The following is an 18,103-nucleotide window of genomic DNA, read 5'->3' on the forward strand; positions in this document are numbered from 1 at the left end:
TGTTTGAAATGTTTAATCTTGTGTCTTTTTTCTTTTAACATTGATGTAACCCAACACATCTTTGGCCTGCTCTGGGGCTACAGGTGGAAATTAGCACTTGTGCTATAACCTGGCATAATGCATCTCTCCCCACGGGGCTAATGTTGTTTGTGCGCTGTCCCATGAATCAAATAAATAAATAAAAAAAAAAAAAAAAAAAAAAAGAACATAGAACAGGTGCAAAGGGCAGACTACCGTTCAAACATGTGGGGTCACTTAGAAATGTCCTTATTTTTGGTAGGAAAGCAGTTTTTTTTTTCCAATGAAGATAATATTACATTAATCAGAAACACAGTCCAGACATTGTTAATGTGGTAAATGACTATTCTAGCAGGAAACAGCTGATTTTTAATGGAATATCTCCATAGAGGTACAGAGGAACATTTCCAGCAACCATCACTCCTGTGTTCTAATGCTACATTGTGTTAGCTAATGGTGTTGAAAGGCTAATTGATGATTAGAAAACCCTTGTGCAGTTATGTTAGCACATGGATAAAAGTGTGCGTTTTCATGGAAAACATGAAATTGTCTGGGTGACTCCAAATTTTTTAAGTAGTGTATACCGATCTGGCATAACATTATAACCACCTTCCTAATATTGTGTTGGTCTCCTTTATGTTGCTAAAACTCCTCTGATCCAGTGGTTCATGAACACAGGACCTCTGGGGATGTCCTGTGTCACTGGGATGGTGGCAGTGAATTCTGTGGGTCCTGTGGGTTGCAGGGTGGGACCTACCTAGATCAGGCTTATCCTGGCACATCCCACAGGTGCTCAATAAGATTTGGATGTGGAGAGTGTGGAACCCACCCACTAACACCTTAGTTCTGTTGTGTTCCCTGGGTGTGTCGGAGTGTACTGTCCTGCTGAGGGTGGCAAGGACTACTGTTGTCATGGGGGGTTGCTTGATCTGCAACGTTTAGCTGGGTGGTAGATGTCAAACATCCACATGAATGTCAGGACTCAAGGTTTCTGTTGACTTGTTGTTTTTGTTTGACAAAAAAAGATACAAAAATGTAGAGTTAACTATAATGTCAAACTTGGAAACCAGCAAATAATCAACTTTACCAAGCAGATGCCAAATAATTGTGCCATTTTTTGCTAATTAATTTTCTTATTTTCTAATTCTTTGGTGTATGAAATGTCAGAAATGGTAAAATAGAAATTCATTGGTAATAATCTTCATTGACAAGCACCAGTTTTTTTAAAGCTTACTCTCAGCAGGTTTTCCAGTTTTACACAGTGAACTGAAAATGTTTGTATTTTTCAGTTCAGGCAGACAAGAACAAAACATCTGAATATCTAAAGTTGGGCTTTGGGGAACTGACATTTTATACATTGAACAATAACAAAGTTGTCTTGATATAGGATTGACTGTTGACCAAAACTCTCAGGTATCAGCACTTTAAGCTGAGCTGGCTTCCCAATAAGACAATAAGAAAATGAAGTTGGTAAAAATCTTCATAACTGATGTTCTTTTGACTATTTTTTTGTCCTGTTTTAACAAAAAAATAAATAAATCTGCTATCAGCTTTAAAATGTAAGTATGCACTAAACTCCAAACTTTCATCTTCAGACAGTAACAATTAAATGTGAATAATTTTCACTGTTTTCTAGCATGCTACACAATGAGCAATAACAAAATTAATTTGTTTATTTTTTCATCATTTGTCAAATTTTAGCATATATTTTTATATTTTTAAAAACAAAAATGCCAAAATTCTCATTTACTATAGGGGTCATTCCAGAATTGGATGAAATTTTATGTCCCACCCATCAAATATCATATAATCCATGTACAAAATACTAAATCTGCAGTTGTGTAAATTCACTTGTCCTGAGACCAAATCTAAAAAAAAAAAATAAATAAATAAAAAAAATGATGAGAAAAGAATGTTTGAAAATATTTTTAAAATACCAAGTAAGTCTGGAGTTCCCCCTAAAATGCCATTTTCCTCTTGTCCCATCCTCCTGATGATCAAATTGAATCTCAAAACAGTTAAAATGAATTTGAAATCTCCTTTTTTTGGTATTATTTTTTCATTGATGTATCTTGTAATTGTGGGGATATTTGAAAAAAAATCACCATTTTATTTTAAATAATAATTATTATGCAGGGAATGTGTGCCAATCATGCCTTTGATAGTTTATTACCTATTATTGATGAATATGTAGCAGAAAATTGTAAAAGAGAAGGTTTATTTTTCATAAATTTTGAAGCCAAAATGTCCTCCAATTCTGGAATGAGCCTTTTTATTAAATGAGAGAATTTGCTTTTTTTTTAATGGTTTTCTGAGTGAAACTTAATATTTCTGTGTTTTTAATGCTGTTCTGACAAAAACAACACATTCGAATATGTTAAAGTTGGTTTTCAGGATTTTTTTTCTTCGCAATCTTCTGATTCTTTACGCACCAAACAAGAAAATAAGTGCTTGACATACACAAAATAAAAAGAAATGCTGTTAGCAGCTTGGAGGAGATATTGCAAACTGAACTGATACATTTTATTGTTTTATTGCTTGAGCATGAGAAAAACAAACTTTTTTTTTATCAATGACAGAATTATTCAGCACATTTTTTATTGTATATAATGTGCAGTGTGATAAGGAACCCGGGCTTTAAGTGGAGACCTACCTCCTGAGTGTTTGTCAGCAGGCCGGCCGGTCTGAGCGCACATGCTCAGTGGGGTTATTTTTGCGAACGGAAGCTTTAAGAGCGCAGCGGCTGGAGGCAGACGGCAGCAGAGAGCGGAGAGCAGCTGAGCAGCACCGGAGGAGAAGAGAGGACAGCGGAGAGCCGAGCCGACCATCAGAACCCACATGAGCGGCCAGTGACAGGCGCAGACCCAGCTCTGCGCTGGGCACCCGGAGCGAGGCGCAGGAATCTGTGCCGCACGGCTCTACTCCCGACTCCATAGACTCTTTATTTCTCATCTTGTTTTCTCGTTAATTCACCATGGTGCTGGGCAAAGTGAGGGCCTTGGCAGTCTACTTTGACAGCCTGAATGAGAACAACCTGCCGGTGTTCTCCGGCGGAGACCTGGTGTCCGGCCGGGTGGTGGTGGAGGTGACCGGGGACGTGCGGGTGAAGAGTCTGGACATAACCGCCAGAGGAGTCGCCAAGGTCCGCTGGACGGAGTCTCGGAACGCCGGAGCGAACACGGCTTACACCCAGAATTACACGGAGGAGGTGGAATACCTGCACCACTACGACACCCTGATCGGAGAAGAGAGAGGTAGGAGCTGGCAAACTTTCCTCATGACAAACTTTATTAACGCAGAGGGCGCAGTCATGCGTCAGCGCCGCACACATCCCTGCCTGTGGTACTGATGCAACAGCTGATCGACGGCGCACACATCCTCCCTGCCAATGAACGCATGAATTATTTAATGAACCCATTTCATAAGCGCACATTAACGCTCCTGAGTCTCACGAAGGAGGCTTTATTTTTTATTTTTCTGCACACTCTGCACCCTCACATTTGCTTAGAATGCGAAAAAGAAAAGTTCCGATCCGCGTTCAAAACAAAAGAAAACGCACCAAAATCGAAAGCGGTCGATGGCGTTTCGTGCTTTTAACGCAAAAGTGATGCGCAACGAACATTTTTACTGGTGACATCCTGAAGTAAGACCAGCTCAGGCAACTCCCTTTGTTAGAAGCGGTTCAAACCTGTTCAGAAACTGCCAGAGAGAGAGAGAGAGAGAGAGAGGGAGGGAGGGAGGGAGGGGAGGGAGGAGGGGAGGCAGACTGCGGAGCAAAGAGCTGCTGCTGCTGCTGCTGCTGCTGCCTCCAAAACACTCCGCTACCTGCGCTGCTCTGCTGCGTTTCACATGCAAATGAGTGGAGAGACAGTTGGATGGAAACGTGATGTAAATGTGTAGAGATGATCCTGCAGCGTGTTGGTCAGACAGGACTGGTCTCAGGTCGGTTTATCTCCCCATGAGGACTGCTGGTAGCTGCAGTCTGGGTCAAAGGTGGACACTTCACTGCCTCTCCACTTTCAGAATTTTTTGTTAAACCTCCAGACTTGACAGTACAACAGTTAATCAGTTAATGGTTAGTTGTCAAGTATTTTTTTATTATTAATTATTTACCTTTATTTAACCAGGAATTCCCACTGAGATTAGAAATCTTTTTTTACAAGGGAGACCTGGCCAAGGTAGCAGCCACACACAATTGCAAAAGTCATATACATAATACACAAATAAACAATAAAACAGACTGACAGCTCAAGGACAGTGACCTCTCAAGAAAAGCATTGATGTTTCTCCTTCACTTTATTCTATGTGATATTCTTAAACTCATTAATGGATATGACTGTTTCTAGAGTATTTTGAAGATTATTCCATGACCATGGTGCATGATGGGAGAATGCCGTTTTGCCAAAGTCTGTTAGAGTCTGGAGAACATTCAAAAGCAACTATTTTGAAATATTTTTAATGGAAAAAACACCCTCAATTGTCCAATTTCAGCTTCTTAACTGTGAATATTAACTCTTTGAATAACAGTACTTTTTCACGTCATGTTCAAAGATGAATGTAAAATTTTTGCTCGCTCTCAGTTGTTTGACAATGAAAAGTTTTGTGTTTAGAGCAACACACATGTATCCACCCTAGAGTTGCAACTATTACGCGATTGTTCAATTAGATGTAAACGATCAAGTAATCATCTATCTTAATAATCAATTAATCTCTGACTAATTCTTAAAGAAAATAGTCTAAATTGTCTTATTGCAGCTTCTTACATGTGAATATTTTCTGGTTTCTTTCCTCCTTTAGGACAGTAAACTTGCCCACAACCCAAAGATATAGGCTGTGGCCAAGTTTACTGTCAAAAACAAAACTTTTGTCATTTTGGGTTTTGGATGTTGCATCAATCATCTTTCTGTTTCTGAAGCTTTTGATTGAATCATGCGAGCTTCCCCTACAGATGTCCATGTTACATTTAAAGTTATAAAAGACATACACGACCGTTCAGAAGTTTGGGGTCACCCAGACAATTTCATGTTTTCCATGAAAACGCACATTTTTATCCATGTGCTAACATAACTGCACAAGAGTTTTCTAATCATCAATTACCTTTTCAACACCATTAACTAACACAATGTAGCAGGATGGTTGCTGGAAATGTTCCTCTGTACCTCTATGTAGATATTCCATTAAAAATCAGCCATTTCCAGCTAGAATAGTCATTTACCACATTAACAATTTCTAGAATGGATTTCTGATTCATTTAATGTTATCTTCATTGAAAAAAAACAAACTACATCTCTTTCAAAAATGAGGACATTTCCCCCAAGTGACCCCAAACTTTTGAACCGTAGTGTAAGAATGCCACAAATTTGTGGTCACATTCAGAGTCATGTAAAAGCAAAAGTTCTGTCAATAATTAAAATAGTTGCCTATAAATTTGATGAATCGATCAATCAGCTAATTGCCTCACTTATGTTTGGGTCGCTACTTATATTACGGTAAGTTGTTTAAAATGATGAAAACCACAACATGGTGGAGTCCAAGGTGCTGTCCTCATATGCTATTTAGTCCTAACAACAATCCAAAACTTCAAGATGTTACATTTACAATATCATAAGAAAGATAAAACCAGCAAATTCTCATTCTCAAACATCTGAGAGCTTTGAGACAGCAAAGTTTTAAAATTTATATTAAAAACAAACAATTATTTGATTTTTAAAGTAACTGCGAGTTAGTTCAAGTGATCAGTTAACTCATTGTTGCTCTAATGCAGTTTCATTTATTCCAGCAGGTAAGTTAGAACTAAAGTAATTAGTTCATCAGAAATCATGAAAAGGTCATTTGAAAAGTAAATGTGTCTCACGTCATAGGATTAAAGATTCAGATTCATTCAGATTCAGAAAACTTTAATTGTCCCCAGGGGGCAATTAAAAAGGCACATAGAGCAGGCAGTGCAACAATGACGTAATAAAGAGAGGGATAAATATATATACAAATCTAGCAAGTAATATAAGAATAAAAATAAAAAAGAGATATGACGTAGTGTTTTGTGTTGTAATATTCTGGTTTTTACCACATTTGTGCATTGATATACAGAATTTTGACAGTTTAGCACAACAATAATCAGATTTTTTAACACTTTGGTGCATTAATAATACAATTTTTTGTTTTTTGCTCTACAAAATGTAAGAGAACAGTAACAAACGGCTGTTACAATTCACAGATGTCTGGTTTTGTGTGAACAGCAACAAAACCCATAAAAGTTCAGTTTGCAGCAACAAATGCTCCCATTCGGGAAGATTGAACCAGAGAATTGTTCATATATTTACTTAGACTTTCGCTATAAATTAGTTTCAAAAGGAAAAAAAAATAATTTGACCTGTGCTTCAAAAAATGTTGCAACTGAATGAATTTATTGCAACAATTTATTGTTTCTAATTCCCTGACAACTAAACTGGATCATGTAAAGTGCAGCAGGTACAAAGTTCTTACAATTGTGTGAATGTGTGGTATGTTCAGACATGTTTCTATAGTTTATTCTGTGCCTAGTTGTGTACTTTTGTTTTATTGTGTCTGTAGTTCTACGGAGCTATAAAAAGCTCCGTAGAACTACAGACATGCAATCAAGTATTATCTTATTTAACAGAAAGCTCAGAAATCAGCTTTCAATTTATTTATTTATTTATTTTGTTATTATCTACAGTTGTTTCTGAGATCAAGAGCGATAAAGTGAGTTGAGAAATGAGGAAAACGTGATGCTGGTTGTGAGTTTGAACAGTTTTTAGTGTATAATTCTACTATTAATTCTAATGAAACTGGAAGTTTCATCTTCTGTCATCATTTCAAGTGTTTGCGTGAGAGCTGCAGGTCTACCTGGAGTTCACTGCTGCTGGAGTACAACACCCTTCCTCACCCTGCCCCCCGCTCCTGCCACACACCACATGGCTGTGCTAAATGTGGGCAGGGGCCTGTCGGTGCTGCACCAATCAGAGCGCGGCCTGTCGCTGCGTCCTCCAATGAGAGGCCGAGTTGTAATGCATGCGTTGGAGTTTCCAGCTGGAGGAAGCTGCTCAGTCTGGTTCATACCGGTCTACTCCTGCTTGGTCTGTGTTGCCGGTGACTTGACGGGCGTGCACGCTCGCACAGGCACGGCAACACACACACACACACACACACACACACACACACACACACACACACACACACACACACACACACACACACACACACACACACACACACACACACACACACTGATACACACTGATACACACACTTATGCAGGCTGTGTATGACAGCACTCAACACACACAGGCAGCAGAGATGCAGGCTGAGGTGGCAGGAAGCTGAAGTTCAGCAGGGTCGACTGGAGACATTTACACAGAATTCAAAATACAAACAAGAACAGGAGAAATGAGGAAGTGTTTCTGCCACAGGGTGTGCTGCGCCTGTTAATGCTGTTAAATGTCTGAACCTGAGCAGCGTTATTCACATTTTCTCTCACTGTGGGCTCATTTTCACTGAAGTATAAAGTAATGAAACGGTAAAATCATGACTACTGAAGTGTCTTCTGTACAGTATGACACAGAATGAAACAAGAAAAGAACTCAGAGAGCGCAGTACTCTGTCAAGGCTGCTCAATTGTTGTGTCTTTTCTGAAGGATGAAATCTTAAAGAAGAAATTACTTTGCGGTGAGCACAGATGTGTTATGCATGCATATGTACAGATACCGAACTGTGTGACCTAAATATGTAGTGGACGGTGGGAATTGATTGACTTGGAAACACCCCCACAATTGAATCAGTTGTTCCTTGTATCATTTCCGATGGAGAAGTCCCGATAAGTCCACAGCGGTGGATTTGTAGTAGGATCACAGTCATGTGATCGTCAGTAGACAGCTGATGTAGTGTTCACTTGTCGTCATAGTTACAGTGACGCCGTGCTGCTATCTCGCAATGATATAGAAATCTTTATCAAATCCGTGGATCCAGACTATAAGTCGAATCACTGCCAAAATCTAATCACTTGGTCCTTGTGTCATTTCTGACCTTCCCTGAAAATTTCATCCAATTCCGCTAGTCCGTTTTTGAGTAATGTTGCTAACAGACAGACAAACGTCATCACATAACTCTGCCGTGTTCCTTGACAGAGTAAAAAAAAAATCAAACATTAAAACGATTCTTAGATTACCATCCATTATCTATACACCGCTTAATCCTCACTAGGGTCATGGGGGGGCTGGAGTCTATCCCAGCTGACTCAGGTGAAGGCAGGGGACACCCTGGACAGGTCGCCAGTCTGTCACAGGGCTACATACAGAGACAAACAATCACTCACACATTCACACCTACGGGCAATTTAGAATGATCAATTAACCTCAGCATATTTTTGGACTGTGGGAGGAAGCCGGAGTACCCACAGAAAACCCACGCATGCACAGGGAGAACATGCAAACTCCATGCAGAAAGATCCCGGGAAAGCCGGGACGCGAACCAGGGATCTTCTCGCTGCAAGGCGAAAGTGCTAACCACTACACCACTGTGCAGCCCGATTCTTAGATTACTTTTTTCCCAAAAAATTTTAAACATGTGGACATGTCCAGCATTTTCCTAAATGTCCACAGGTGTTTTTTCCCAATACAGTAAAAAAAAAAAAAAAAAAAAACTGTCTCCACCTAACTTTGGATATTTGTCCACAATCACCCAAAATGTGTCAAAAATGAAAACTACAATTAGGGCTGTCGCGGTGAAAGAATTTTTCTGCGGTGAAATTGCGTGCCTAAAAAGCGCGGTTTGCGGTTAAGTGCGGTTTAACAGTCTTACGGGTGGGGGAGGGTGGGTGCAGGTGGGGTAAAAATGTGTCCAAGACGTCTTCTGCTGTGCGCTTAAACTGTCCTTACGCACATTAGCTGTCGACCCGGTCATAGTGGGTCCCATTCGAGTTATGCGTAAAAGACATAATCCATAATCCAAATAGAATGAATCCCAGTTTGCTTTCATTTTCGAGTTTGCGCGGTAGTGCGTAATTGCCAAGGATATCACCCAGTGCGCGCTGCAAGATGCACCGGCTACAAGTCCCCAAACTCACTTGCGTCAGAGTCGCAATTGAAATTTGGTTAATGACCACTATCCAACCCACATATATGTTTTAATTAGCAAGCAAGAAAAAGTCCGAGCCCGGGCCGCGACTGACATAGGCCTGGTGATAAAATATGATAATGAGCAGGGGCCTTCGAGCCTAAAGGCAGGGATCACTCTCTCTGCTGTTACGCACAGTCGAATGCATTTTTGTTGATCATTAAAAAACGGAAATAAGACACTAATGGTAATTTCTTAGCAAAACACAAGTAGGCTAATTATTATATTTACCCGTGCAAATATGACTATTATGCCCATGTATTACCACAACATTCTGGACTTCTGTTTTAGGAGATGGATGTACGCCTATTTATTGAGCTGATTAAAGGCCGTTTTGGAGAGGATTATGGTCAAATTTACGTAGCCTACCTAGCATCCATATCGGCGAAGTGACATTATAAAGAGAGTAGCCTAATGCCTGTTAATCCGCCTGTTTAAATGCCAAGTACGCACGCACTTTTACGCGTCCCGGAAAAGTTTGTAAGTTCTTAAAACCCAAATTTGCAGATGTTTTAGTTTATTGGTTCTCATTCACTTTCGGTCGTGTTGCATACTGTTTTAAGGCTGTTTTCCACTCTATATTCCAACTCCCTGTATCACATTAACCACGCGCTGTGACGCACTTCAACATTACCAATAACTGATTAAAATGAAAATATCTCCAACCAAATACAACTTACTTCTTATGCAGGCAAGTTTCTTTTCATCCAGTGACCACTCACTCAACGCGCTACTCAGCGCCTCTGCCAAGTTGTCTGCTGTGTGGTTCTCCGGCATGAATGATGTCTGAAGACAGCGTGATTTAAGTGTCCAGTCGGCTGTCACGTAGTGAACGGTCAGGCTTATGTATGGCGTCATGTTAATACTCGACCACATATCGGTTGTGGCGGAGAAATAGCGGGCATCTTTTATTTCTTTGATGACCTTTATTCTTACAGCCTCATACATGTTCGGGACAGCGGTCTCAGAGAAAAACGTTTTACCTGGCACCTCGTATTGCTTGTCAAAGTTCTTAAGCATGGACCTAAATGACGGGGCCTCCACACTCTTAAACGAAACCATCTCCTCCACCAGATAGCGTGTGACAGCAGCAGTGAGGGTTTTATGCCGAATGCTATCCCGGTTGTACGTCGTCACCCGGGAAAATGCTTCTGCTACTCCGATCTGTCGACTGGCACCTGCAATGGCTCTTTTTGAGGGTGTTCCTGCTGGCCGGGGTAGTTTGGCAGCATCTGTTGGATGATGCGTGGTGAGATGCGTCCTCAAGTTCGAAGTATTTCCCCTTTTGACATGAATTTTGGCTTCGCAAATTTTGCATATTGCTTCATCCAAATTCGCTGGCTTTCCTTTTTCATCTGGTCGGAATCCAAAATATTCCCAAATAGCCGATATTACATTTTGTTTTGCTACCAGAACAGTAACCTCTGCCATTTTCTCAGGATAGAAAGAGGCGCGGACAACTCTGTCTTGTTAACAAATAGGCTAAATGATTTCCCGCCAATGACTGTGAGAATTGTGCCGCGTTCACGAGTCCTCGGTAATTTGAGGAAATGGTAATCGGAATGTCATTCTCCCAATGTTTCTCGAGCACGACATGAACGCGGCATCGGGAAGCTTGAGTTTTCAATGCGCTATCACAAAATAATACATTTTTGGTACAAATTCTTGCTTTATTTTAAAAATATTTATTGTTATAATATGTATATATTTAATACTTGTTGATTTAATTGTAAAAGTTGGTGGCAACCTATTAAAATTGCAATAAGCGCGGTTAGTGCTCCCTCTTGCGGTATAATTTGGTAAAATCGCGGTGATGCGGTATTGCGGTGATTGCGACAGCCCTAACTACAATGACTCAAAATGTGTCCAAAATTACTCCCAAAGTCCTACAAGTGTATAGGGGCAATACAGGCATTGATACAGTAGAGAGAACTTAACAATATTCATTATAACACAGCGAGAATAGCATAAATAGTGAAAAACTAAATATCCAGGTGTTTGACATACTAGTGGCCTAAAACAGCAAAAAGTAGAGTTGAGAAACCTGTAGGACAAATAACAGAGGGGGAGAATATTTGGTCTTTGTTGCAGCCCTGGTCTTGTAATCTCATAACTTTTTGTCCTTCTGATAGAAATGTGTGTGTTTTCTCCTGACGTGCCTGGAACAGTTCTCCGACGTGAGGCGGAGTTGGTTGTGTAACGACGCTGCATGACAGTGTGTGTTGACAGGGTGGCGGCCCGCTGCACGGTGCAGGTGTATCAGGAAACACGTTCTTTATGTTTCAGATGAGGACTGTCCCGAGGAGGGGATGACTGTTCTGCACGCCGGCTTACACGAGTTTGCTTTCAGCTTCAACCTGCCGCAGATGTGAGTAACTGAGTATTTAATGCTACATACAAGTTCAGCTTTACATTGTGACACTTTGAGTGGATGTAAAATGGATTTGGTTGCCGTTTTTAACAGAGATCAGATGTTTTTTTAATCTTTGAAAATGTCATGTGTCTGTCTGCTCTACTGGTGAAGTTATGAGGTTCAGAAAGGATTTAAAAAAGTAGCAAATTAAAAGTTGTTTTGATCCACCATCACGGACTTCAAGGGTAACTATATTGTGCATGAAAACCAACTCATTCTGAGCATGTCAGGTTGGAGGCTCAGAGGGGTTTTCATGTAAAAATAAGCTCCACCTGCTGCACCTCCAGCAGTAATTACTTCGAAACTTGAGGAACATTTTGCTGATGTTGTGACTTACAGTGAAGTGAAGGATCTGAGTGCCCGACCACAGACCACCCACGCCTCCTAATCTCCTTCCCCTTGTTTTTCCTCCTCCGGCTGTCAGGGCTCTGGCTACGTCCTTTGAAGGGAAGCACGGCAGTGTGAGGTACTGGGTGAAGGCTGAGCTGCACCGGCCGTGGCTGCTCCCCGTCAAAGTCAAGAAGGAGTTCATTGTGTTCGAGCACATCGACATCAACACGCCACTGCTGCTGGTATGCACGTTTACTCTGATACTGCTCTGTACGGCTAATATGAAGGTCAGAAAATCAGCCCCACACAGTGCACACTGCCCTAACTAAGATACAGGAGTTTTACTGATCAAAAGTTACTTTTATTATCAATCAGTATCAGTTATGTTAGCACACAAACAAAAATGTGAGTTTTCATGGAAAATATTAAATTGCCTACCGGCATGTGTATGTATAGTCAATGTAGTTGTGGATAAAAAATGAATAAGTTAGCGTTATAAAGAGGTTAAATAGACAGTAAGGATACAAAAAGAGTCATGAACCCTCTGATCTTCAAACAGCCGAATTCCTTCTCCGTTTGCTACCACCTCATTTTTCTTTATTCAGAGCTTATTTTTCACTGCAATATATAGTCCTGCACCTCTGTGGAAACAGAACAATCATGACTGGAAGGAGACAGAACATGTAAATGTCCTTTGTGCAGTGTAGCCCATTACAATGACATAAATCATTACCAAAGTTTAATGTCTTTATTTATTGAACAACAACAAAAATTATTTATAATTTTGAAGGCTTTAGAATTATTTTTCTTATTTTACTGTTCCAGTAGGTTTTATTTTCCTCTCAGTCTCTTCTGTCATATCCTCTCTGTTCTGTATAAACACACCCTGCAGTTCATCTGGAAACTCTGAATTTTTGTCCAGTTTTAACTGAGTCAGTTATAGTTTCACAGTTTTAGTGCCATTTTTTTGGACACAACTTGATTAGAGCAAAATGTCTAATTTTTACGGTTTTGCTGAGAGTACTTCTTTACTTACATAATATTTTTTATTCAGGAATTTTACTGTGGCTTGTTAAATTTGTTGTATTTGATCAGAGTACTTCTTCTATCCCTGCAGTTTGTTTTAGCTAATTCCTGACAAGAACGTTGTTTTTTTAAAATGTTGAACTGCTCCTGTAAAGGTTCAGGCATGAATGTGATTTCTGCAGTGTTGCTGCAGCAGTTAAACCAGATGATGTGTGTTTCCAGGCTCCTCAGGCCGGTACCAAGGAGAAGACGCTGTGCTGCTGGTTCTGTGCTTCAGGCCCGATCTCCCTCAGTGCCAAAATTGAGCGAAAGGGCTACACACCAGGTGAGCAGCGCCTCCTCCGAACTACTCCTGCTCTTCTTCCTCTTTTCTGTCTTTACTTTTCACATTTCACTCATGTTGCTTCTTCCTCAGTCTGTCAGACTGATGTCTTCTCCCCTCTCTCCAAGGCGAGTCCATCCAGATTTTCGCCGAAGTGGAGAACTGTTCGTCCCGCGTCGTGGTACCCAAGGCAGCGCTGTACCAGACCCAGACCTTCTTCGCTAAGGGCAAGGGCAAGCAGATCCAGCAGCTGGTGTCCAACCTGCGGGGAGATCCGCTGCCGCAGGGCAAGAGCCAGAGCTGGGAGGGCAAACTGCTGAAAATTCCTCCGGTGTCGCCCTCCATCCTGGACTGCCCCATCATCAGGGTGGAATACGCCCTTGTGGTGAGTTCAGCGTGTTTCTGTGAGCTCATTCAGGTACACTGATGCTAGTGGAATCAAGACAAAGGTTTCTAAATACACCTTCAGAATAGTTGTAATACACCTTCATTTTCATACAATTAAGATTAAAATGTACTCATGGTCCTAAGAAAGTAAAGGCTGTAAGTTAGTTGATTTGACTCAAAATCCATTATCTTACTATAAAATCTTGTTTTTACAATAACAATACAAGAAAAGCACTCAGAGAGCGCAGTACTCCACCAAGGCTGCCCAGTTGTTGTATGATTTCCAATGAATGAATTGTCCGCAACGGTGGATTTGTAGTAGGATCACAATCATGTGATCATCGGCAGGCAGCTGACATAGTGTTCACTTGTTGTCATAGTTACAGTGATGCCGTGCCACTATCTCACAATGATACAGAAATCTTTAACAAATCCATGTCGCTTTGGATAAAAGCGTCTGCTAAATGAAATTATAAAGTTGTAGAAATTGCATACTAGTGACCTGCGAATAACTTCACAACTTGTTGATGACATAACAACCCAGTAACTTTTGACAAACCAGCTAATAACACATTAGAAGGGTCATTCCAGAATTGGAGAACATTTGGGCTTCAAAATTTTTGGAAAATACACCTTATCTGTTATAGTTTTCTGCTCCATATTCATCAATAATAGGTAATAAACTGTCAAAGGCTTGATTGGCTCAGCTTACAACATCAGTGGTACTATTTTTATTTCATGTTTTATTTGTTGTTTGTGAACCCTACTCTAATCACAGTAACAGGGTTGCTAATCCATGCTAATGTTAGCTTTTTCTCAGGAGTAGAAGCTAGATATTTAGCTAGCTGTTACTGCTGACCAAGAGGACAAACTTACTGATGGAAAAAATAAAGAAAAAAATAAAAAGAATTTGTTTTCTCCTTATAATATGCATAACAGGGTTGCATGAGGTAGAGTGAGACATTCAAGGCTGACAATGTTATGAAAATATGAAAAATAGAAGAGAGCACATAGCTTTGCTCTACCCATTCTTTCGGAAAACTGTCATAGCCTTGTAGTGACACACTAAAGACTACTAATAATTTGCATGTTATAACCTGCTAAAAACACTATACGAACTACCAAAAAGCTCCTATTAACCTTCAAAGTTTGTATTAACATGAATTGTTTTCGACTGCAGCTTCAGGTGAAAAGAAACCGTTTTGTGTAAAAGATGCACATTAATAGAGAGTAAAGTGATAGAGTGTGTTGTCCCACAGTGTGATGTTAAGAGTAAAAAAAAACATATAATGCAGCTGGAGGCAGGGACATGTTTCTATTTGTCATGGAGCCTTCAGAGTTTGTATATCAGCCGCCGCAAGTCATGTGTACAGGAACATACTGAAAGTGACTGCTGTGAACAGGCAGAACTGGCTCCCACTAACACAAAAACACGCCTGCAGGTATACGTGGACGTTCCTGGTGGATTGAATCTGTCTCTGTCGTTGCCGTTGGTGATCGGGACCATCCCTCTTCATGCCTGTGCCACCCGCACATCCAGCATCAGCAGCAACTGCAGCAGTCTGAGCTGGCTGGGCCTTCCTGAGAGGCCGGAAGGTATGTAGTGTAAACACAGGAGCAGACATGCATGTTTTCTGTTTTTTCACGTGAATATAGAACACAACGATCTCTCACGCCCGTTTGTTTACTGCAGCGCCGCCGAGCTACAGTGAGCTGGCAATATCAGAGTCTCACAGGCGGGATTGTCTGCGGGGCTTTGATAGGTCTGAGGGGGAGGGAGAGGACCAGGCATCTCTGCTAACATACATCACAGAGTTCAGATATCTGCCCCCACCACTCTACTCTGAGGTACAGAGAGTACTCACACACGCACACACGCACACGCACGCACACACACACACACACACACACACACACACACACACACACACACACACACACACACACACACACACACACACACACACACACACACACACACACACACGCAGAGTCGTGTTTCCAGACGACATTTAACTGGCTTAACCCTTGACTTTACCTCGATCTTAAAGTCCTGGCCAACCTCTGTAAACAGATTTATATTCTAACATGAGTAATACACGTTTACACAGAGTCCTGACAATAAAATGGAAAAAAAGTCACATTGAAATTAAATTGCAAAAAAATACTAATAAAACATAGTAATAAAACACAACAGCATTTGTCATCAAAATGCTATTAAAAATATCTAAAATATAATTTTATGCAACGATAAAAAATAAAAATCTAAAATAACAATATATATTAAGACTTTAAAAATATATTCAAATATCTTTCTAATTGTAATTTTTTTAAAAAATCGCCAAAAGGACAAAAATATATTGATAATCAGAAATTATAATTTCAAAATAAAACACTAACTAAATGTCTTATTTGGTTAGTACACAAATTATCTTAAGATGCAATAAAAACATGCAACATACGTTATTATTATTATTATGTTTTTATATATATATGTATATATATATATGTATATATATATATATATATATATATATATATATATATATATATATATATATAAATGCATAAGATTCTAATGTGCTACAGATACACTCAAAAGGTACAATAAAACATCTAAAATATAAATATGTAATATGTCTCATTAAAATTCAGTGAACATTTACTAAATATGCTGTTAAGGTGCATAAATATATAAAATATGTTCTTAAGACTTGATAAAAAATATGAAAAAATATGAAGCATATCCTATTAAGATGCTTTTTGAAATGAACATAAAAAACCAAAATAGTAGCAGTTAGTTTCTCACTAAGAAAATATATAAAATATCTTATGATGCACTTAAATATATATAAAATATCTTTTAAAATTCAAAATATCAACATAAATATAGAATAGCATCCAAAACATTCCTTAAAGATGCAATATAAAATCATATTATTATAAATATTTATTTAGATGTATTTTATTTGATTCACTTCATTGTGTCAACATAATATAATAGAATAAATAATTTTCTTAACTATTCATCTGTTATTTTGTCTTATTAAGTTGTTATGATCTTTAAATCTACTTTTCACATCCTGTGCTGTGTCGCTTGTTAAACACTGCACTGAGTTGTGTTAATGGTTTGCCTCTTTGTCCCCCAGGTGGACCCGTACCCCGACCCGGTGGAGGTGAGCGGGGCGGCTGACGTCAGGAGACCCGACATGTGTCCGTCCCGCTGAGGAGCTACTAGGCTTCTGCTCAAACAAAGACACTGTCACTCTCGGCTGCATAACCAGCTTCTCACCAGATTGTAAAAGACCATAAATAATCCAGCAGGACCTTCTTTGACAGGGGAAGAGTCCGCCGACAGAGCATTCGGTGACCATGGACCAGGGATTTCCAGCCATGCTGAATCCTCCATATCCTGTGCTCCGGACGAGGCAAAACAAACCCTCTCTGACGCCGCTGTATGACTCTGACAGATCATTGCTGGCGGTCAGAAGAAGCCTCCTCCTGCCTCACAGTAAAGTTTGCACATGCCGTAATTACTGTTTTTCTACCAGTGGTTTTATATTCTGCAGATTGCCGCAGGCCTATATGATACAGTAGATTCTGTCCACAGATGTAAACACAGATATTGTTCTTGAATGACTTATTTACGACAGGACAAAAGCTATCCTCAAATGATAGTTTGAGCTCAGTAATCAGACTTCAGGTGGTCTCTTTTTGAGAACAAAACTAAATAAGAGCTTAAGAAAAGACAAAAAATATATGTTTCTGATGACAAACTGCATCAACGACCACCTCGAGCACTAAAAGTCAAGCTCAAATTGTGTGTGAATGTGTGTGTGTGTGAGAGAGCGACAGAGAGTGTGTGTGGATTGAAATGACCAGGTGTAGAGAAAAAGCACAACTCTGACCAACTGAGATAAAGTACCGCAAGTCGCCTGTTGGTTTCTGCTCTGAGCTGAAGCTCCTCTTTGCTGTAGATTTTTCCAGATTGTGGATGCTAAGAAGCTTCGCAAACACAAAGGCAAAGCATAAAAGATTAATGTTTACAGATGAATATATCAAATTGAGAGTTATTCAAACATGACTTCTTCCACCTAAAACTTCAAATTACCAAGTGCAATATATTTTTGTATTTGTGATTTTTTTGCACTAATTTTTCATATACTCTGTTGCTGTTTATTCCATTTCTGTGCATTATATATTGTCATGATCTTATTGCTGTCATGATCAACTTTTGATAAAATAAAAAGTTTATTTTATAAAATAATGAAACGAGTTGCAGTGTTTCTTTTGTATTCTTAATATCTGTTGCTGTGACCACCAGCAGGTCAGGAATCACATGCAGTTTACATCAAAAAAATGATTTTCTCAGTCATATCTAAAGTCACTAACATCACACATCGCTTTTTAGATTCAATGTGACTTGGATTTTCTTATAGCATCATTATCTCTTTGTACACATTCAAACATCTGCCTGA

At 39.7% G+C, this 18,103-nt stretch overlaps 1 protein-coding gene across 1 annotated transcript; it reads left to right on the forward strand.

Annotated features, from left to right (window-relative positions):
* Positions 1-2,749: 2,749 nt before the first annotated feature.
* arrdc3b (arrestin domain containing 3b) lies at positions 2,750-17,897 on the forward strand. Its single transcript, XM_055004075.1, has 8 exons — positions 2,750-3,272; positions 11,434-11,515; positions 11,985-12,132; positions 13,139-13,241; positions 13,367-13,623; positions 15,068-15,221; positions 15,319-15,473; positions 16,775-17,897. The coding sequence occupies exons 1-8, from the start codon at positions 2,993-2,995 to the stop codon at positions 16,850-16,852; spliced, it is 1,257 nt and encodes a 418-aa protein (XP_054860050.1). The 5' UTR covers positions 2,750-2,992; the 3' UTR covers positions 16,853-17,897.
* Positions 17,898-18,103: the final 206 nt, after the last annotated feature.

Source organism: Amphiprion ocellaris, chromosome 17 (assembly GCF_022539595.1).
Source record: "Amphiprion ocellaris isolate individual 3 ecotype Okinawa chromosome 17, ASM2253959v1, whole genome shotgun sequence".
Taxonomy (NCBI): domain Eukaryota; kingdom Metazoa; phylum Chordata; class Actinopteri; family Pomacentridae; genus Amphiprion; species Amphiprion ocellaris.